The sequence below is a fragment of the Ctenocephalides felis genome, unplaced genomic scaffold (genome assembly GCF_003426905.1).
Source record: "Ctenocephalides felis isolate EL2017-DRISC unplaced genomic scaffold, ASM342690v1 CF-g0.4_SCAFFOLD_03571, whole genome shotgun sequence".
NCBI lineage: Eukaryota > Metazoa > Arthropoda > Insecta > Siphonaptera > Pulicidae > Ctenocephalides > Ctenocephalides felis.
Window position 1 is genome coordinate 7,942,465 of NW_020539725.1, and position 15,968 is coordinate 7,958,432.

General features: G+C 29.3%; 3 protein-coding genes across 3 annotated transcripts; 1 reads left to right on the forward strand and 2 right to left on the reverse strand.

Moving 5' to 3' along the window:
• Positions 1–311: 311 nt before the first annotated feature.
• On the reverse strand, positions 312–2,968 carry LOC113385538 (alpha-mannosidase 2-like). The gene is made up of 7 exons (XM_026623391.1): positions 2,912–2,968; positions 2,164–2,337; positions 1,986–2,072; positions 1,596–1,820; positions 1,316–1,410; positions 811–1,118; positions 312–517 (listed from the first exon to the last, which is right to left on the reverse strand). Exons 1-7 carry the CDS (start codon positions 2,966–2,968, stop codon positions 312–314), a joined length of 1,152 nt encoding a protein of 383 aa, XP_026479176.1.
• A 1,489-nt stretch (positions 2,969–4,457) lies between these two features.
• LOC113386950 (JNK1/MAPK8-associated membrane protein-like) lies at positions 4,458–6,433 on the forward strand. The gene is made up of 5 exons (XM_026624710.1): positions 4,458–4,832; positions 5,183–5,395; positions 5,536–5,705; positions 5,772–5,906; positions 6,168–6,433. The coding sequence occupies exons 1-5, from the start codon at positions 4,600–4,602 to the stop codon at positions 6,323–6,325; spliced, it is 909 nt and encodes a 302-aa protein (XP_026480495.1). The 5' UTR covers positions 4,458–4,599; the 3' UTR covers positions 6,326–6,433.
• Positions 6,361–10,876, reverse strand: LOC113386948 (WD repeat-containing protein 92-like). The gene is made up of 5 exons (XM_026624707.1): positions 10,359–10,876; positions 9,357–9,487; positions 8,832–9,019; positions 8,325–8,626; positions 6,361–6,692 (listed from the first exon to the last, which is right to left on the reverse strand). The coding sequence occupies exons 1-5, from the start codon at positions 10,631–10,633 to the stop codon at positions 6,485–6,487; spliced, it is 1,104 nt and encodes a 367-aa protein (XP_026480492.1). The 5' UTR covers positions 10,634–10,876; the 3' UTR covers positions 6,361–6,484.
• Positions 10,877–15,968: the final 5,092 nt, after the last annotated feature.

A 15,968-nucleotide genomic window follows, 5' to 3' on the forward strand; every position in this document is an offset into this window, starting at 1 on the left:
TATTCTGAATCCCGCAGCTGAATTGAAAATCTCAAAAGCATAAAAAGTTCAGGAGCATTTTTTTCTAAAATATGGCTGTTGGCTATGGAAAAGTTATAAAAAAGTTTAAAGATTCTTTTATTGTATTCTTTGAAAATCCGCCATAAGGGATTGGAATACATGAGAATGAAAGATTCTTTAAATATATCACCAAGAAAATATTTTTTATATTTTGTGTAAAACAACAAGTTTTAATGGAAAATAAATGTAAAACAACCAAAACAGTTACATATATATAAATTGAATACAAAAGCTTCCCAATAAAAAAATGTTTAAAAAACTTGGAAATACCTGTGAGCAACATTTTTTTCACTTATTCGTTGTGGTTGTATTCTCCAAGGACATGTAATACCATATCCAGGAAGTCTTTTAAAATCAAACTGACAGCAAATTTTTGGGTCTGGTCCGCAAGTGTGGGGAATATCATATGAGTAAAATGGTTCGGCATGAGTTAAAATATCTTGCTTTCCTGGTGCATCTATTTAAACAAATATAAGTTTTTAAGTAAAAATCAAAAAGGTCATTTGACCGGTCCTGGTAGGAATAGTGTTAAGTATTAATATGACTTACAAAATTAAGCCTATAACATTGTTGAAAAAACAACAATAACTTCATATTATTCATAAATCACAATACTATAGAAATATATATTATTGCATAAAAGATTATGTAAAATATGATATACCTTGTGTTCAATTACTCAATATAACTTGAATATAGTATTAAAATAATTAGACAAACGTTATTAAATAATTAATAAGTTAAACAAACCCCAGAGTTGTCGCCATCTAAATTCCAAATTCTTGTCCATAGCTAATTGCTTCTTGAGGGAATAATGTACTCTTTGGATTACTAAATTTTTTAGTCCAGCTTGTTTGTAAATTAAAGCTGTTGTAGGACTCAATCCAAATGGATCAATAGACCAACCTGCCACAGGAAAATCGGTCATGTTTAAGTTTTTATTTAACCAATGATGTCCCTCAGTTAGTTGCCAAGCTAAATTCACCCAGTGGCTATTTGCTTCATCAGGCATAACCCAGCCACCATTCACTATTTCTAGCTGCCCTCTCTGAATCAACCTTTAAACAAAATATTTCAAAAAATATAAATTAGATTATTTAAATATCAGTTTTCTAAATTACACCATATGAAAAATGTTACAGACAATAAATAATCAAATTATTATATAAACCACATTATTGGAAAACGCATATTGTACATATCATTCATCACAAATGCTAATGTGTAACAATTTATATTTGAGAAAAATATTTACCATTTAGTAACTTTTTTCTGTTCATTTGTCAATTCTGACCACCACATTGCTAAATAAGAAATTTCAGCCCATATAAAGCGTCTGCTTGGTTCTTCCTGCATTTTTTTTAAATAAAAAAATTATATTATATGATTGTAAAAAGTAATGATAACTATTTAAGCATTTTCTAAAAAGTATGCATTTGTTAATAAAAATTGAAAAATTTTAGATGCATAAAGTTTTAATAAAGTTATGTATTTAATATAAAAAACAGACTGTTAATTTTAGAAACGAAACAAACCTGTAAATAAGTGATGACATTATTTAATATTTTCTTTGTTTGTGCAGTAAAATATTCATCAAGTGTTTTTATCCACCCTGGATCATTATGAGAATGTGGAACCACAAAAACTTTTAATACATGACCCCTATTCCATTGTTCTGGCTTATATTGTATGTTCCATCCTTGCTTCCAAACACCACCATCTGGATTGTCAAATCGGAGACGTTCATACATTTGCAGCATCTGTGTATGACAAATATTAATACCCATCCAAAACAATTTACATTCATAATACTACTTATATGAATTTGTATAAATAAATATTTGTATAATAAATGACCATTTATTATGTGAATGTAATAAGACTAATAAGATTAAAATAAGTGTTGTAATGTTTTTAATACAGACCTGAACATCTGAATGGGGAACATCATTTTCTAGTGATGGACATGTCAAACCTGATATTTCCTGATCAACTAGTAAATCTTGAATCTTCTAAAAAGCATATAGAAAATAATTAATTGATAGTATTTTATATTATGATACAAATTATATTCTTGATCTAAAAAGCGAAGTACATAAACACCTGCATATTAGACACTCCATTAGGCAATGTATCTCCCTTAAAATCAAATTGTTTATGTTTATCAGAAGTTTTAAGCTGTTTTACAACTTGTTTAATTTCTATAACATCTGCATGATGGGAGCTTAGACCAGCTTCCAGCTGACGTAACCTATCTTCAAAACTCAACCATTTATTCTAAAGACATTTTACAAATTGTTAGATTTGTTAAAATAATTCAAGGCAAAAAAATAAAAAAAAACAATAGTTTGACAGAAAAAAGACTCAAACACAAACACAACAAAGAGCATTCGATCAAGCATGAAGATGACTGTAACAGGCTTTTAGGCATTAGGTGGCTTTAGGAAATCAGGTATATTTAGACGTGTTAATTGTCCCTGTGTTATTAATTAGTATAGTAATATTGTCTCTATGCAACTATTCGAATAGAATTTTTATTAATGCTTTCTAAAGACTGGACTATTTACTGAGAGTTTGTATATCGATTACATATATATATATATACAGATTTTAATAATACTTTATTTAATAACATTGACATTGACATTACAAATTGTTTGCAATAAAATGCAGTTTCAGCAAAATTGAAATTTTTAGCTATACATATTACAGCAACTTGTTTTTGTAATTGGAAACTCTACATATCATCAATTAATGTAATTAAGATGCTTTTTCTAGTTGTTTCACTAAAATGTTACAAATATTACACATCTATTTTAAATGATTTATGAATTCTACTTTTAGTACATACTTTGTTTTCATCTTCATATTTAAGAATTTGTGGTTTTGGTGTTATTGTTTGATCCATCATTAAATACAACAAAACACATCCTATTAAAAATAATAAAGTGCCTGATAGGGCAATAGTTTTTCGAACCCTCATAATATATTAATATTAGCGAATTCTCATAGCTGATAAAAAAAATATTTTAGTTTTTGGTTATGTTGAGCCGTTGAATATATTTTTAGAAATAAATATCTATATATTTTGCTGATAATAACAGTTAATCATTCAATTTCTTTAAACGATACATTTTATTTAAAGTTTCAATATGTTTAATTATTTGCCATTAAATTTTCAAATGTATGCACTCTTTTTACAGCACTAGTATTAACAAATGTCATTTTCGAATTCTGAATTTAATAAGATGGCTAGCTACCGGTTCATAATTTTTAACTTCCCGAAGGAGAAGTTTATGTTTTCATCAAAAAATCCGATTCGTTAATTCGCTATATTTTCTCAACGTTTCAAGCCATTCTGAATCGAATGAGACCAAATTTGGAAAAAGTATGTGTATGAATGTGTGAACAGATTTTTCGCAGTAAATCAACGTTTTGCCAAAAACGGCTGGATCGATTTTAAAAATTTAAAAGCCATTCCATGTATCTCGATGAGGACTAGCGTTTATCAACTTTGCGCGACGATCAGCCAAGCCGTTTCTATGTTAATAGCAAAAAAGTGAAAAATTTTTCGTCCACGTTTTAGCCCGTAGTTCTGAATCGATTTTGAAAATTCAAAAACCATTCGATAGATATTGGTTGGGAGCAAAATTGTTGATTTTTGAAAATTTGCTTCTAGAAAATACTTCGAGTTGTTCGTTTACGTTTAAATACGTGTTTGTTCGTTTTCAATCAAGTGTAATAAATCCACTCGGAATACATTTAATCACTCATAAATTAATTTATTTTTCATTGATTAAGTCGATTATTTACACATATCGGAAAGTTCATGTATTTTGCCTCAAGGCAAAATATCACCTCAGCCAGATTAGCTGACCACTCGATGGAGTGGCAGCTATTGAAACTTTTAAAATTCAGCCAATTTATTATGTGTGTGTGTATGACTGTGTGTGAGTATGTTTACTGTGTGAGTGTGTTTATAACATAAGCATAATAGTTCATAGAATTTTGTAAATTCTGATTGCTATTAAATAAAGTATAAAAAAAAAAAAAAAAAAAAGGCAAAATATCAATACAACTAGTTTAACATGATCTTAGAAGAGCTGAATCTGATCATCATAATCTTACCAAATCTGACCATCATTATCATTTCCGATTTAAATGCCTATTTTTCTATGGAAAGTTGAACCAAAATTGTTGAGAAATTTTTCCACCAAATACAACTCTAATTGTGTTGACACTTTAGCATTTGACATGTTTTGAAAAATCGTTGACTTAAGCCGACAGTGGGTTAAAAAGTTATTGCAATATTTGTTTCAACACGAAATTGTTCTTCAATAATATTTAGTCACTTTGTTCAAAATATTTAATAACTTTTAAAGATAATTCAAGATCCATTTATATGTCATAAACTGATATTATAAATCAAAGATTATTTCATTGAAAATAATTGTGAAATTTAAAAACAAACAACATTAATAAAATGCACAAATATAAAAATTAATTTTAATTCTTATTTTAATGAACTATTAGTTTCTGATGCTCAATCAAAATCAACGTTGTCCTGGCTTATATTGTGGACGAACTTTCGACAATGAAAGTTGGTCTGAATGTGGTGCTTGTCCAAGAGGGTCGCGCACAAATGCAAGCTCTATTTGCAATCTATGCGAAGCCGATCCTAAATTATATGATTGGATGTATTTAGGATTCATGGTTCTTCTACCTCTAGTACTGCATTGGTTTTGTGTAGATCTTGTCGCTAAACGAAGAAGGTTAATATATAAATGTATTAAAAGAGCTGAATTTGTAAATAAATTACTTAACTAAAGTGATTAAAATTTGAAATTACATTTTATTTTTTACTTTACAAAATAATACACTCTTATCATACTTGCTCATTGCTCAAGTTATTTTTAAAACTTAAAGTAATAAGTTTCGAGGAAAGTACTCTATTATGATAAGAAAGTTTAATGACAATTACTTTTGCCTAGAGTAAAAGTGTTTTATTTCTGACTTTATTAGAATGAATAAGTTTATGCTAAAAAAATTAATGGATTTTTGTAAACTTCTTATCTACAGAATTGAATATAAAAATAGCTTTTTATATGCAAATTTCATTTAGTTTCAGCATCCAAGTATTCATCCTACATTTGAGTTGTTTATTTGAGGTAGGAATTGCTGCATTTTTCACTATATTGTGGGTGGAACCTACTTGGTCATTTAGAGTTAAATCTTGTGGTGTTGTTCGCTTAGCCGACTGGTACACTTTGCTTCACAATCCTACCCCAAATTACGAAAAGGCACTTCACTGCACACAGGAAGCAGTTTATCCATTGTAAGTTAAATGATAACTCAAATGTAAATGTATTATGCATTGTAATCACTGTTCTCATTTGGTCTAACTGAAAATTATCATTATGATGTTACGTTATGAGAAATAAATATAGATTGTTCTATATAATAATTGCATTTCAGACATACTATGGGTTTTGTATTTTATGGACTTTGCATAGTTTTAATGCTTTCTATAAGACCATATTTGAGTAAAAAATATCTACCACATACTGGTAAGATGGCTATATATTATGCACTTTATTTTTTTCCAATATTGGCTTTGTTACATGCCGTTGCTGGTGGTTTGATATGTAAGTGAACCTTATATTATTTACTAAATATTATCTAATATCATACTATATATAACTAATTTTCAGACTATGCATTTCCATACATAACCATTATCTTATCTGTTGTATCAAATGCTACACATTTCTCTTTCAAACTGGATCAATCAATGAAGGATTTAATTCGATCTTCGATTGCTGATTTGAGGAATGCTATTATCATCAGTAGGTTGAATTTTGTACAGCATTTTGTAGGTTATGATATTGCATTAGTATTTGAACAATTTCCATGTTAAATCATTCATTTTTTAGTTAACGTCATGATTTAACAATGAATCATTTCATTTTAATTCTTAACCATTCTTCACATAATAAAATGATAAATAAATATAGATTACAAATTAATTGAACATTTCACAATCATTAATATCTTATTCTCACAAATTATATTTTGTGTAATCTAATTTGAATCAATTTTTCTTTCAGTGGGGCATTGGATTATACTTGCTTATGGATTATTAGCACTAACTATAGATAAAGGTGTGCCGCATCCCTTTGTTTTATTGACCCTGGTACCACTACCAGCTGTTTTCTATATTCTCACATCTCGATTTACAGATCCTAATAAAATACACACTGATTAGCAATAAAATATTTGTATATTTATTTATTGCAGATATATTTCATTTTGTACAATGTATGAAAAGCTCAGATGTTGATTTGTATAATTCCGGCAGGAGCTATAACCTAAGGTCTTGTATGTGGCCAGTACGTGACTATTATTTGTCAACAATTCAAAGTTTTTATAATAAATTAAGTTTTGTGGCAATTATTACTCTAACTGTTTGATCAAAAGAACCACATATGGCTAAACCAGTTCTGTCTGGACTCCAATCAAATGCACATACTGGTTGTGTGCTGACAACTGTACTTTGAATCAGTTCTAAGTTTCCTGCAACACCTTGTGGTAATCCGTTTGGCCCCTCCTTCGACCTTTTATCTGGATAATTACTAGAAAAGTGAAATTTGAATTATTGTTTTGCTTATGAACATATAAATTTTATAAAAATAATTTGTTAGCCTTAAAATTGAAACAAATAATCAATTTATGGTTCAAGGAGTATTTTTGACATATTGATAATTTGTGCCCTATCTCAAAAGACTATGTATATATATACAGTGCTGGATTTACAGTAGGGGCAATCGGGGCTACCGCCCAGGGCGGCAAATTTTGGGGGGCGGCAAAATTTGGATAGTGAGAAAAAAAATTCTACACAATATAATCAACTTTTTTTAACAACATTTTTTATTTCAAGAAATATAATTAATAAAATATAATGCGATTGCAATGCAAAATTTGGATTGAAAAAACCGATAACTAAAATTTATTATTTTGCCTTGCCTCTCTCTCCGAACGTAAATTATCAAAGTGGTTAATAAGTTATCAAATTTGGCAATTTGGCTAATATAAAGATCCGTAAACAAGCTGAAAGTTTAAGAAAAATATAAGTTCTTCAGTTCTCGAGCCCTCTTAAAATGACGAATTTGTGCACTTCCAAGCTTACTACTGACTCATGGCATTGTCTGACAAATTACAGAATAAATAACTGCTTAGATTTGTGGGGGCAGGTTTAGCGGTTTCGATGATCCAATAAAAAAGTTGAGAAAGAAACATTTGGCGGACAAAAGTGATCATAAGACATATGCGCATTAAATTATCAGATATTTTAAAGATATTATAATAATAAGCATAAATTTTGTTTACATTTATATGCGTTCTGTAACATTGTTTATCAGTTAACTGCGACGCGGCGCTTACGCGCTTCTATATTTTGTCCCTACGCAACTGAAGCAGCGCGATTGCTTTAAAAAAAAGTGCGAAAGTTCGTAAAATTTCAGAGATGGGGCGGCATTTTTGTCAGTGCCCCGGGGCGCCAAATTTCTAAATCCGGCCCTGTATATATATATATATATATATATATATATATATATAATGGGTAGTACTGCTCTAGGGCAGGTCCATGAGCTGAGTTAAACTCCAACTCGATGCAAGAAAAAATGGTGTGAGAAATTTACCATTGCCATTTCACAGTGCAGTAGTTTTCAATTGGAAACATATTTTTTATCTATATTTTTAAGTGAAAATTGGTATCACTACTGCAATATATCAAGTTATCCAGAGCGGAATTTCGAACTCACGACCTCGTCCACACGAGTCCGCATGTTCGACCATCACACCATGGAATACCTAATATAACATATATATGTTTGTACATATTTTAAGCAAGATATATATGAAAAATAAATCATGTAAAATCATATTTATCTAATTCTATAATAATATTAAAACAAAGAAGAAACTCAGCATCTTGATAGCTTTGAAATGAAGAAAAAAAAATTCACTCCATCAGCACACAAATTCATAATCACATTAGAGCTTTGTTTTATTTCTCAAGATTCTTACTATTACCTGGGCAATACTTTAAAATCAAGTAAATATATACTAAATTTCTATCCGCTATAACAAAAACGTATGAGCAGATATTCTTATACACATAATCATTAAGACATAAAATTATTACTTGATACAATTTCATGTAAGACAAAAGTTAAAGTTTTCAAGTTAAGCCCAAAAATACATACTATTTCCAAACCCTCACGCTGCCAGAGCCCCCACAGCTAGCAAATATTTCTCTATTTTGAGGTAAATGTTTAGCAAGCCACACTGTAGCTCTTGATTTATTCCCATGTACACCTGTTCCATAGCCTCCACCTGCTCCTTTTTCTGTTACACAAGCAAAACCCTTTTCAGGATGTTGTGTTCTTAAATCCCAGCAATGTAAACCACCTTCTAAGGTCCCACAAACCAGTTTATTCATTGGAATATCTTTTCGGTCAAATTCTAATCCACATATTCCATTACGAACATTGGTTTCCCAGCGAACCTAAAATAAGGTAATAATAAGTTTATTTCATAATTTATGAGTATTATAAAGACTAAATTATAGTTCATCTATTCCATTCGCCATAGTATGTAAATATTAATTTAGTCATTCATTATATATATATATATATATATATATATATATATATATATATATATATATATATACATGTATGTATAATAATATAATTTGGGTGAAAAAGAACCTTCATTCTGCGCAAATCAAACATCTTAATATCTCCATTATCATATCCCGCACACACAGATCGATCTTCCTGATTATAACTGTCCCCAAATGCAACACACCAACAATCTCTTCGTAGATCATCTCTAGAAGGCTCCATTACGGCTACTGGTGCACCTTTTTGCCTTAAATCCCAAACTTTAACTGCACCTTGATTTGAATCAAATTTCTCAAATAAATTAAATGTAGATACACATTTCAATAAATTTTCAAATTTAATTTGTATATAAGAAGCTTTAATTTATTTGCGCAAGAATAGCTTAGAAATTATAAGTAAAAATATACTCACTATACTTATAATTTTCAAACTATTTATATTGATTTATATAAACTATGATAAAGGAATATGTGGGTGTATGATAAAGGAATATGAAACTGCTATTTTATTTAAATAATTAATGTAATTGAACATTTGTCAGATATGGTTTAAAAAGTTAAAGATATATAAAATCATAAAAGGATTCAAAATATATATTTGAATTTGTACCATCTCGACTCCCAGTAACCAGTTCAGGTGCACCACAATTGATTGTAGTTCCACCTACTCCATCAATGGAATTTATAATATCTTGATGGGCTTCTTCAGAATACACAGGTATATTAGTATCTTCAAGATCCCTAAAAGTATTTGATATGTGTATGTATGTATATATATATATATATATATATATATATATATATATATATATGTATGATAAAATTGTTTCTTGGGCATCCATCCAGTAATTAAAAAAGTTTTATTGAAAAATGTTTTTATTAAGAGAACATACGTTTCGGGTCTTGATTTGACCCATCTTCAGTGCATACAAATACATTTTGAAAAATAACACAAAAACACACACAAATTTGCAACAAAAAAATAAATATAAAATAAAAAATTGATAAAACGTCGAGTTATGAAGATTTTAAAAAAATTGTAAAATTAAAATAATTAATATATATATATATATATATATATATATATATATACACCTAAATCTGTTTTTACACGGAGATTGGTTCCAGAAGAAGCCGTGTAAAAAAAAAACGTGTAAAAAAAGACATTGATCTTATACAAAAATGGGTGATTTGTTCCTAATCTCTAAAACCTATTAAAATTGGTGAAAAACAAGAATTTTTAAGAATAAGAATTAAATTAGTGCTATTCACATTTGCTTTGACCAGTAAAAATTGTTTGTACGCGCTAAAGGGGAATTCACTTAAATCTTTAAGCTAGTGTTCGCAAATTATCGATACTATCGATGGTTTCAGACTTTTTTCTTTCATAAATACTTTTTTGTGATATGAACATACTTCGCAAAAATTTAATTTGACAAAAAAAATTTAGGTACATAAAATTTCAAATCGTGCTAAATGGAATAAATTCGTGTAAAAAATTAAAAATATTCAATTTTCAAACCGTGTTATATCAAAACCGTGTACAAAAAGACCGTGTAAAAACAGACTTAGGTGTATATACATTTATTTATGTCCACAAAAATATTTTTACCATATTTGAAGTCGGCCACTAAAATCTCCTGTAGCTAAATTTCTGTCATGTAAATTTGAAGCCCCAAAAGTTGCACATTTAAAACTACATTTTTTCTCAAACTCCTTCAGTAACTCCAGTTTTCCTGCATTTATTTCATATATTTGCACCATGCCTGTCCCTCGAGGAGTAGACCCAAGAACAACAAATTTTGCTGAACATGGTATCCATTTTGTATCAAATATTGTATATGTTACAGATTTTTCTAAATGAGCAATCAGTTGCGGTTTATCCATTTTTGTTACTACACAAAAACTTCATTTGTTTGGTCAATAAATCTTGATCTGTAAGGTTAATCAACGTAAGACTACATTGCGCACTATTAACCACAACGCAAAATTTTTATTGGCATTGCAGGCAATAAAGCCTAATACTCCGATACAAGTTATTAAAATAGTATTAAATACTAAATTAAATCTGATTTATTTTGAATTTTCTACGTTTTTGAAATAACCATTCATAACATTTTCAATGTTTTTATTTAGAATTATTTTGCAGAGGTACCAATCAACACAATTATTTTCTCATGTCGAAAGTTGAAATATGTCAAACGACAGTGCTGCCAACCATTTGACTAAACTTATAATCAGGGCCGGTCCTGGGGTTCTAAATAAAAGATATGAACGCGAGGTATTCTAATATTGTCTAGGCGTATATGCCTGCTCAGATGAGTATAAGATGCAAATAAATTACACATTTATTGTATGATATTGAAAAAACTTGTAAATTCCATATCCAAATAGCTCTCCACGAAAGTAAGGCGTATTATTATATTGTCCCCACGAAAGTAAGGCGATTTATTATGGCCCGTCTCCACTGCACGAACGCGCACGGCGAATGCTGTTTTTGACATGCGCGTGATTTGCTTTTGCTTGCAAAATTTCTGTCTGCGCACTTTGCGAACAGATTCGCCGTACGAATTCGTGCAATGGAGCGGGCCATTATATTGTCTAAAAGAAGAGTGGTCTCTAGGGTAAGGCGTGCCCGTGCCCCCGCCTTTTCCGCATGTATTGCATTCAAGGCTCTGCATAATTAAATTAAAACAGTAATCAGAATTTTCGTTCTATGAGCTCGAAGTGCTCGAACCATAGATAAAAGAAGAGTATGGCTAGGAGAAAGAAAAGTTCGAGCACTTCTCTTTACGCCATATTTTCAGATGATATCCCAACGGTTAACCTATTCATATTTTGACTTTTTTAACTTCCCGTAGGGTAAGTTATTGTAATGGGCCGAAAATCGGAATTGAAATTTTTTACATTTCTCGACGTTTTGAAGGTTTCTGAACATTTTGGCATACTTCAGAAAAAATGGATGTGTGTGTGTGTGTGTATGTATGTATGGATACAAATTTTCGCCCACTTTTCGGGCGTACGGATCAACCGATTTGAATGGTTTAAAAAACATTCGATTCCTATTGATAAGGAGATGTGCTGATTAGTTTTTGGCAAAGGCAGGTCCAGCAGTTACGGAGATAGGGAGCAAAGAGTGCAGAAAATAGAAATCGAGTTTTTGAGAGAACGGAGCATCCGGTTTGAATGATCTAAAAAACATTCAATTAGTAATAACTGGGAGAAGGGGTTATTAGTTTTTCGCAAAGGTAGGCCCAGCCATTTCGGAGATACATAGCTAAATGTACAAAAAATGGCAGTTTTTGAGAGAACTAAGCGTCCGATTCAATTGATTCAAAGAACTTTCTGCTTGTCTTAACAAAATAATTGATTTTGGAAAAAAAATTTTTGTTCCATTTTATTTATTTTTTTTTAATTTTTTGTATATCAAAAATAATTCAATTCTTATAAATATTAGACAATGTTACAATATTTATAATAATCTATTTGAAAACATTCAATATTCCTCGAACATTTCGTTACGGTACGGGAAGTTCCAGCAATTTGCCTTAAGGCACGATGCCACCCACCCCACTAGTTATTATTAAAATTTATGAATAATATAAATTTGTTTTTGTTTTTTTTGCATTTTTGTTAAGTGAAAATATTCTCTAGAAAATTTCAATTTGATCCGATAATTACTTTTTAAGTTATTGGACTCTTACCAGCGCGCTGAAGCAAGTGGAGAGCTCGATACTTATACTCATGATGTTTTAAAAGCTATTAAACCGATTCACGACAATCTCAGCAATGATAATTTACTTTCAAGATGTATAGTTCAAGACTGAATTCATAATTAGAAAAAAATAAGAGCTTCAACCAACTAGTGTGAAAAATATGCCCAAAAACCGTGAATACTAATTTTACTATCGTACAAATTGCTGATGACTACATATCCATAATCATTATTATTGATTACGAATACCCTAGGACCTAATTGTGGGTATAATTATACTGAAAAATAGGATGCTGCACGTGTAAAAGTGGCAGATCAGCGCGCCAACAAGAACACTTGGGAGGCCAGAATGCTTTGTAGGCATAGAAATTTTGGAAACTTCCACAATGACTGATGAACTATTAAGGTGCGCCCACACCTAACGAACGAACACGAACGAACATAGATAAACGTACCAGAACGAACGGCAACAGCATAGTGTGGACGCCACAACGATCACGAACGAACATAAACAAACATGGTGAGCAATGTTCCGCAACTTGTCGGTACATCAAAGGGAATTGTTGGTTCATGTATGAACTCGTATGTGCAGTGTTAACGCTACCACGAATGTAGACAAACATTTTTCTTTTTTGACGTTCAAATGTGCAGTCCTGCATTAGTTTATGTTGTGTTTATTATAAGATATTGCTGTTATTGACAAATTTTGTAAATTTGATGACTTTAAATAATTTTGCTCTTTCCCGCCACTTTAAATAATAAATCTGACGTTTCACGGTACATCCTCGAACAAAAAGATTCAAGCCCTCACTGCTTTGAGGCGTTTGTTTGGAATTTTTCGCTTTCGTTCGTGTTCCTGTTCGTTCTTCTTTGTATTTTCTTGTTCGACATGTTCGTTCGTTAGGTGTGGACGCACCTTAATGCTTTTCTGTCAGAACAGACAATACAATTTTTCGTTTTTGCGTTTTTCTCAAAACTATGTTTTTTGAACTGGTGACAACTGTAACTCAAAAACCGCTTATGTAAATTTTAATGAAATTTATACAGCTTTTAGAATACATAATAAACTCGGGCCTGCTCGAAGGATTTTTATTATTTCAAAAATTTCAATTTTTCAATATTAAAGGTTTTATAACGTATTGTGGTTTACTAGAAAATGTGCAATTATTAGTACAATCATGAAACAAAATAATCATGACGACCCTAGTCAATATTGGAATAAGATGATGACCAACACATATTTTGTAAATAATATAAGTAGATATAGAAAAATATTGAACAAAATAACAAACAATCAGTGACTTTAAGTTTATGCCATTTATTTTTACAGATTGAAGAAGCTTATCTCAAATTTAATAAAAGGAAAAACTATATACACAATTGTTATTTATCTTAATGATTTATAAACTATTTTACACTCATCCTTATAAATATAAATTTTATAATTACTTATCAGGACATTATTTTGAACATATAGGCCAAGTGTATGGTTATAAATATAAGCACACAACCTTTTTACACTAATTTATATTAATGAAATCCACCAAAAAATTAATTTATTTCAAAAATTAATTTGAAATCATTAATTAATTTATACCAATAAATTTAATCATAACCAAAGTATTATTCAACCTCAGTACGCTTGGAATTATTTATACAAGTAGCAATGATTAATGATACCAACTACTATAATATTGAAAAAAAAATTATCTATAGCATCTAATAATTTCTTTGCAAAGCTGTTAGCAAATCGTATATAAAAACTTTTCCACAAAGCATAAATTTTCTGATATTTGAATTTCGATAGAACAGGTATTGACCGCAAAATCTTTCATTGAATATTTAAAATAATTAAAAAAAAAATTGCTAAAAGCTCATAATTATGTGTGGAATCACTGTGCAGGTCCATTTAAATAAATATTATTCCATATGTATATATATATATATATATATATATATATATATATATATATATTGAGGTGACCTTATTCTTTTGCGAAAAAATCCATGTGTGCGAGGGCGCAGGGGGGGGTGAGCTAAAAACTAACTAATATGCACATTTTTTGGGTTCAAATTATCAATAAACATATGGCTTGATCATAAGGATGTTTATATACGGAATAACGCTTAACACCCAGCATTTGTTTCAAACTAAATACTAACAAATATATTTGATATATACAGTTGAGCATAAAATATTAGTATTCCATCATAACTTGACTTAATTAAACTTATAAGGTTTAATTGCATTGTACAAAAATATTTAATCAAATATACAAAATAATTATCATAAATATATAACAAAGTAATAAATAATCAATCCTATAAATAACATGTTCATGTCCCATACCAAGCCTTACTTATATATAAATCAATTAAAACTAATTCGATAATTTAGAAAATACCTTAAAAATTATTCAGAGTATACAAAATGAAGATGTTTGACCATATCTTATAAAATTTGAAATATATATATATATATATATATATATATATATATATATATCAACATATATATCTACATACACATATACATATATATAACATATATATATATATATATATATTATATATATATATATTACATATATTATATATATACACTAGTGTTGTACTAATATTTCTTTTACCGGAATGCTAAAATTAAAAAACCGGTTCTCATATTTGTTCCTGTTCCGTTCGAAAAAAAAAACAAAAATCATTACAAAACCATTTTGTACATATATATGTATGTTTTATAATAATAGGTAAGTTTATTAAAAATCAGCTAAATTATAAAACTCACTTATTAAATCATTTTTTGTATATAGCAATTTTTTTTTTTTTTTTTTGCCGGAACGTGTTCCTGCCCAAAAATGATTTGCCGGAACGATGTTCCGGCTCGACAACACCACTGTATATCTATATTTATATACATATATATATATATATATATATATATATATATTGAATGTTGATTTTCAGCCAATCGTCGAAATAAAAGAAAATATTTATTTATACGTTTCGTCACGGTTGTGTGTCATCATCCAGCAACCCTTTTTGAAATTTTTTACAGTATCTAAAAGCATAAATAAATATTTTATTGTTTTCTTTTATTTCGACGATTGGCTGAAAATCAACATTCAAGAAGATGTCTCAACGTCGAACAAAAAAATCTAAATCTTATATATATATAAAATGTATATTACGACATAAAGTGACCGAGCTAAGATTCGCGAGTAACGAATTGTGAACTAAAGATTTTCTTTTGTTTTGGCACACATGTCCCAAAAAATAAGTTCACAGTGCAGCATATAGCACATGTTTACATTATAGTGAAATAATAGCATGTAATAATGCAATATTTGGAGAAAAAATTCACAATAAAAACACGAATGAAAAGATATGAGTATATATGAGTATAAATATTTCCAATCTATACGTCGAATATAAATAAATAATAAAAATAATGAAAATTTGTAACACTTTTTTATATTTCGAAAACAAATAGGATATACTTTGTTAGTT

Excerpts from the sequence above, each read along its gene's own strand:
- LOC113386950 (XM_026624710.1), top strand. The coding sequence starts at position 4,600 with ATGCTCAATCAAAATCAACGTTGTCCTGGCTTATATTGTGGACGAACT. Across the intron at positions 5,396-5,535 it reads CAGGAAGCAGTTTATCCATT|ACATACTATGGGTTTTGTAT; the intron begins GTAAGTTAAATG and ends ATTGCATTTCAG. Across the intron at positions 5,706-5,771 it reads CGTTGCTGGTGGTTTGATAT|ACTATGCATTTCCATACATA; the intron begins GTAAGTGAACCT and ends ACTAATTTTCAG.
- LOC113386948 (XM_026624707.1), bottom strand. The coding sequence starts at position 10,633 with ATGGATAAACCGCAACTGATTGCTCATTTAGAAAAATCTGTAACATAT. Across the intron at positions 9,020-9,356 it reads GGTTACTGGGAGTCGAGATG|GTGCAGTTAAAGTTTGGGAT; the intron begins GTACAAATTCAA and ends ATTCAAATCAAG. Across the intron at positions 8,627-8,831 it reads TTGATTTGCGCAGAATGAAG|GTTCGCTGGGAAACCAATGT; the intron begins GTTCTTTTTCAC and ends ACCTTATTTTAG.
- LOC113385538 (XM_026623391.1), bottom strand. The coding sequence starts at position 2,968 with ATGGATCAAACAATAACACCAAAACCACAAATTCTTAAATATGAAGAT. Across the intron at positions 1,411-1,595 it reads ATGTCATCACTTATTTACAG|GAAGAACCAAGCAGACGCTT; the intron begins GTTTGTTTCGTT and ends AAAAAAATGCAG. Across the intron at positions 1,119-1,315 it reads CAGAAAAAAGTTACTAAATG|GTTGATTCAGAGAGGGCAGC; the intron begins GTAAATATTTTT and ends TTTTGTTTAAAG.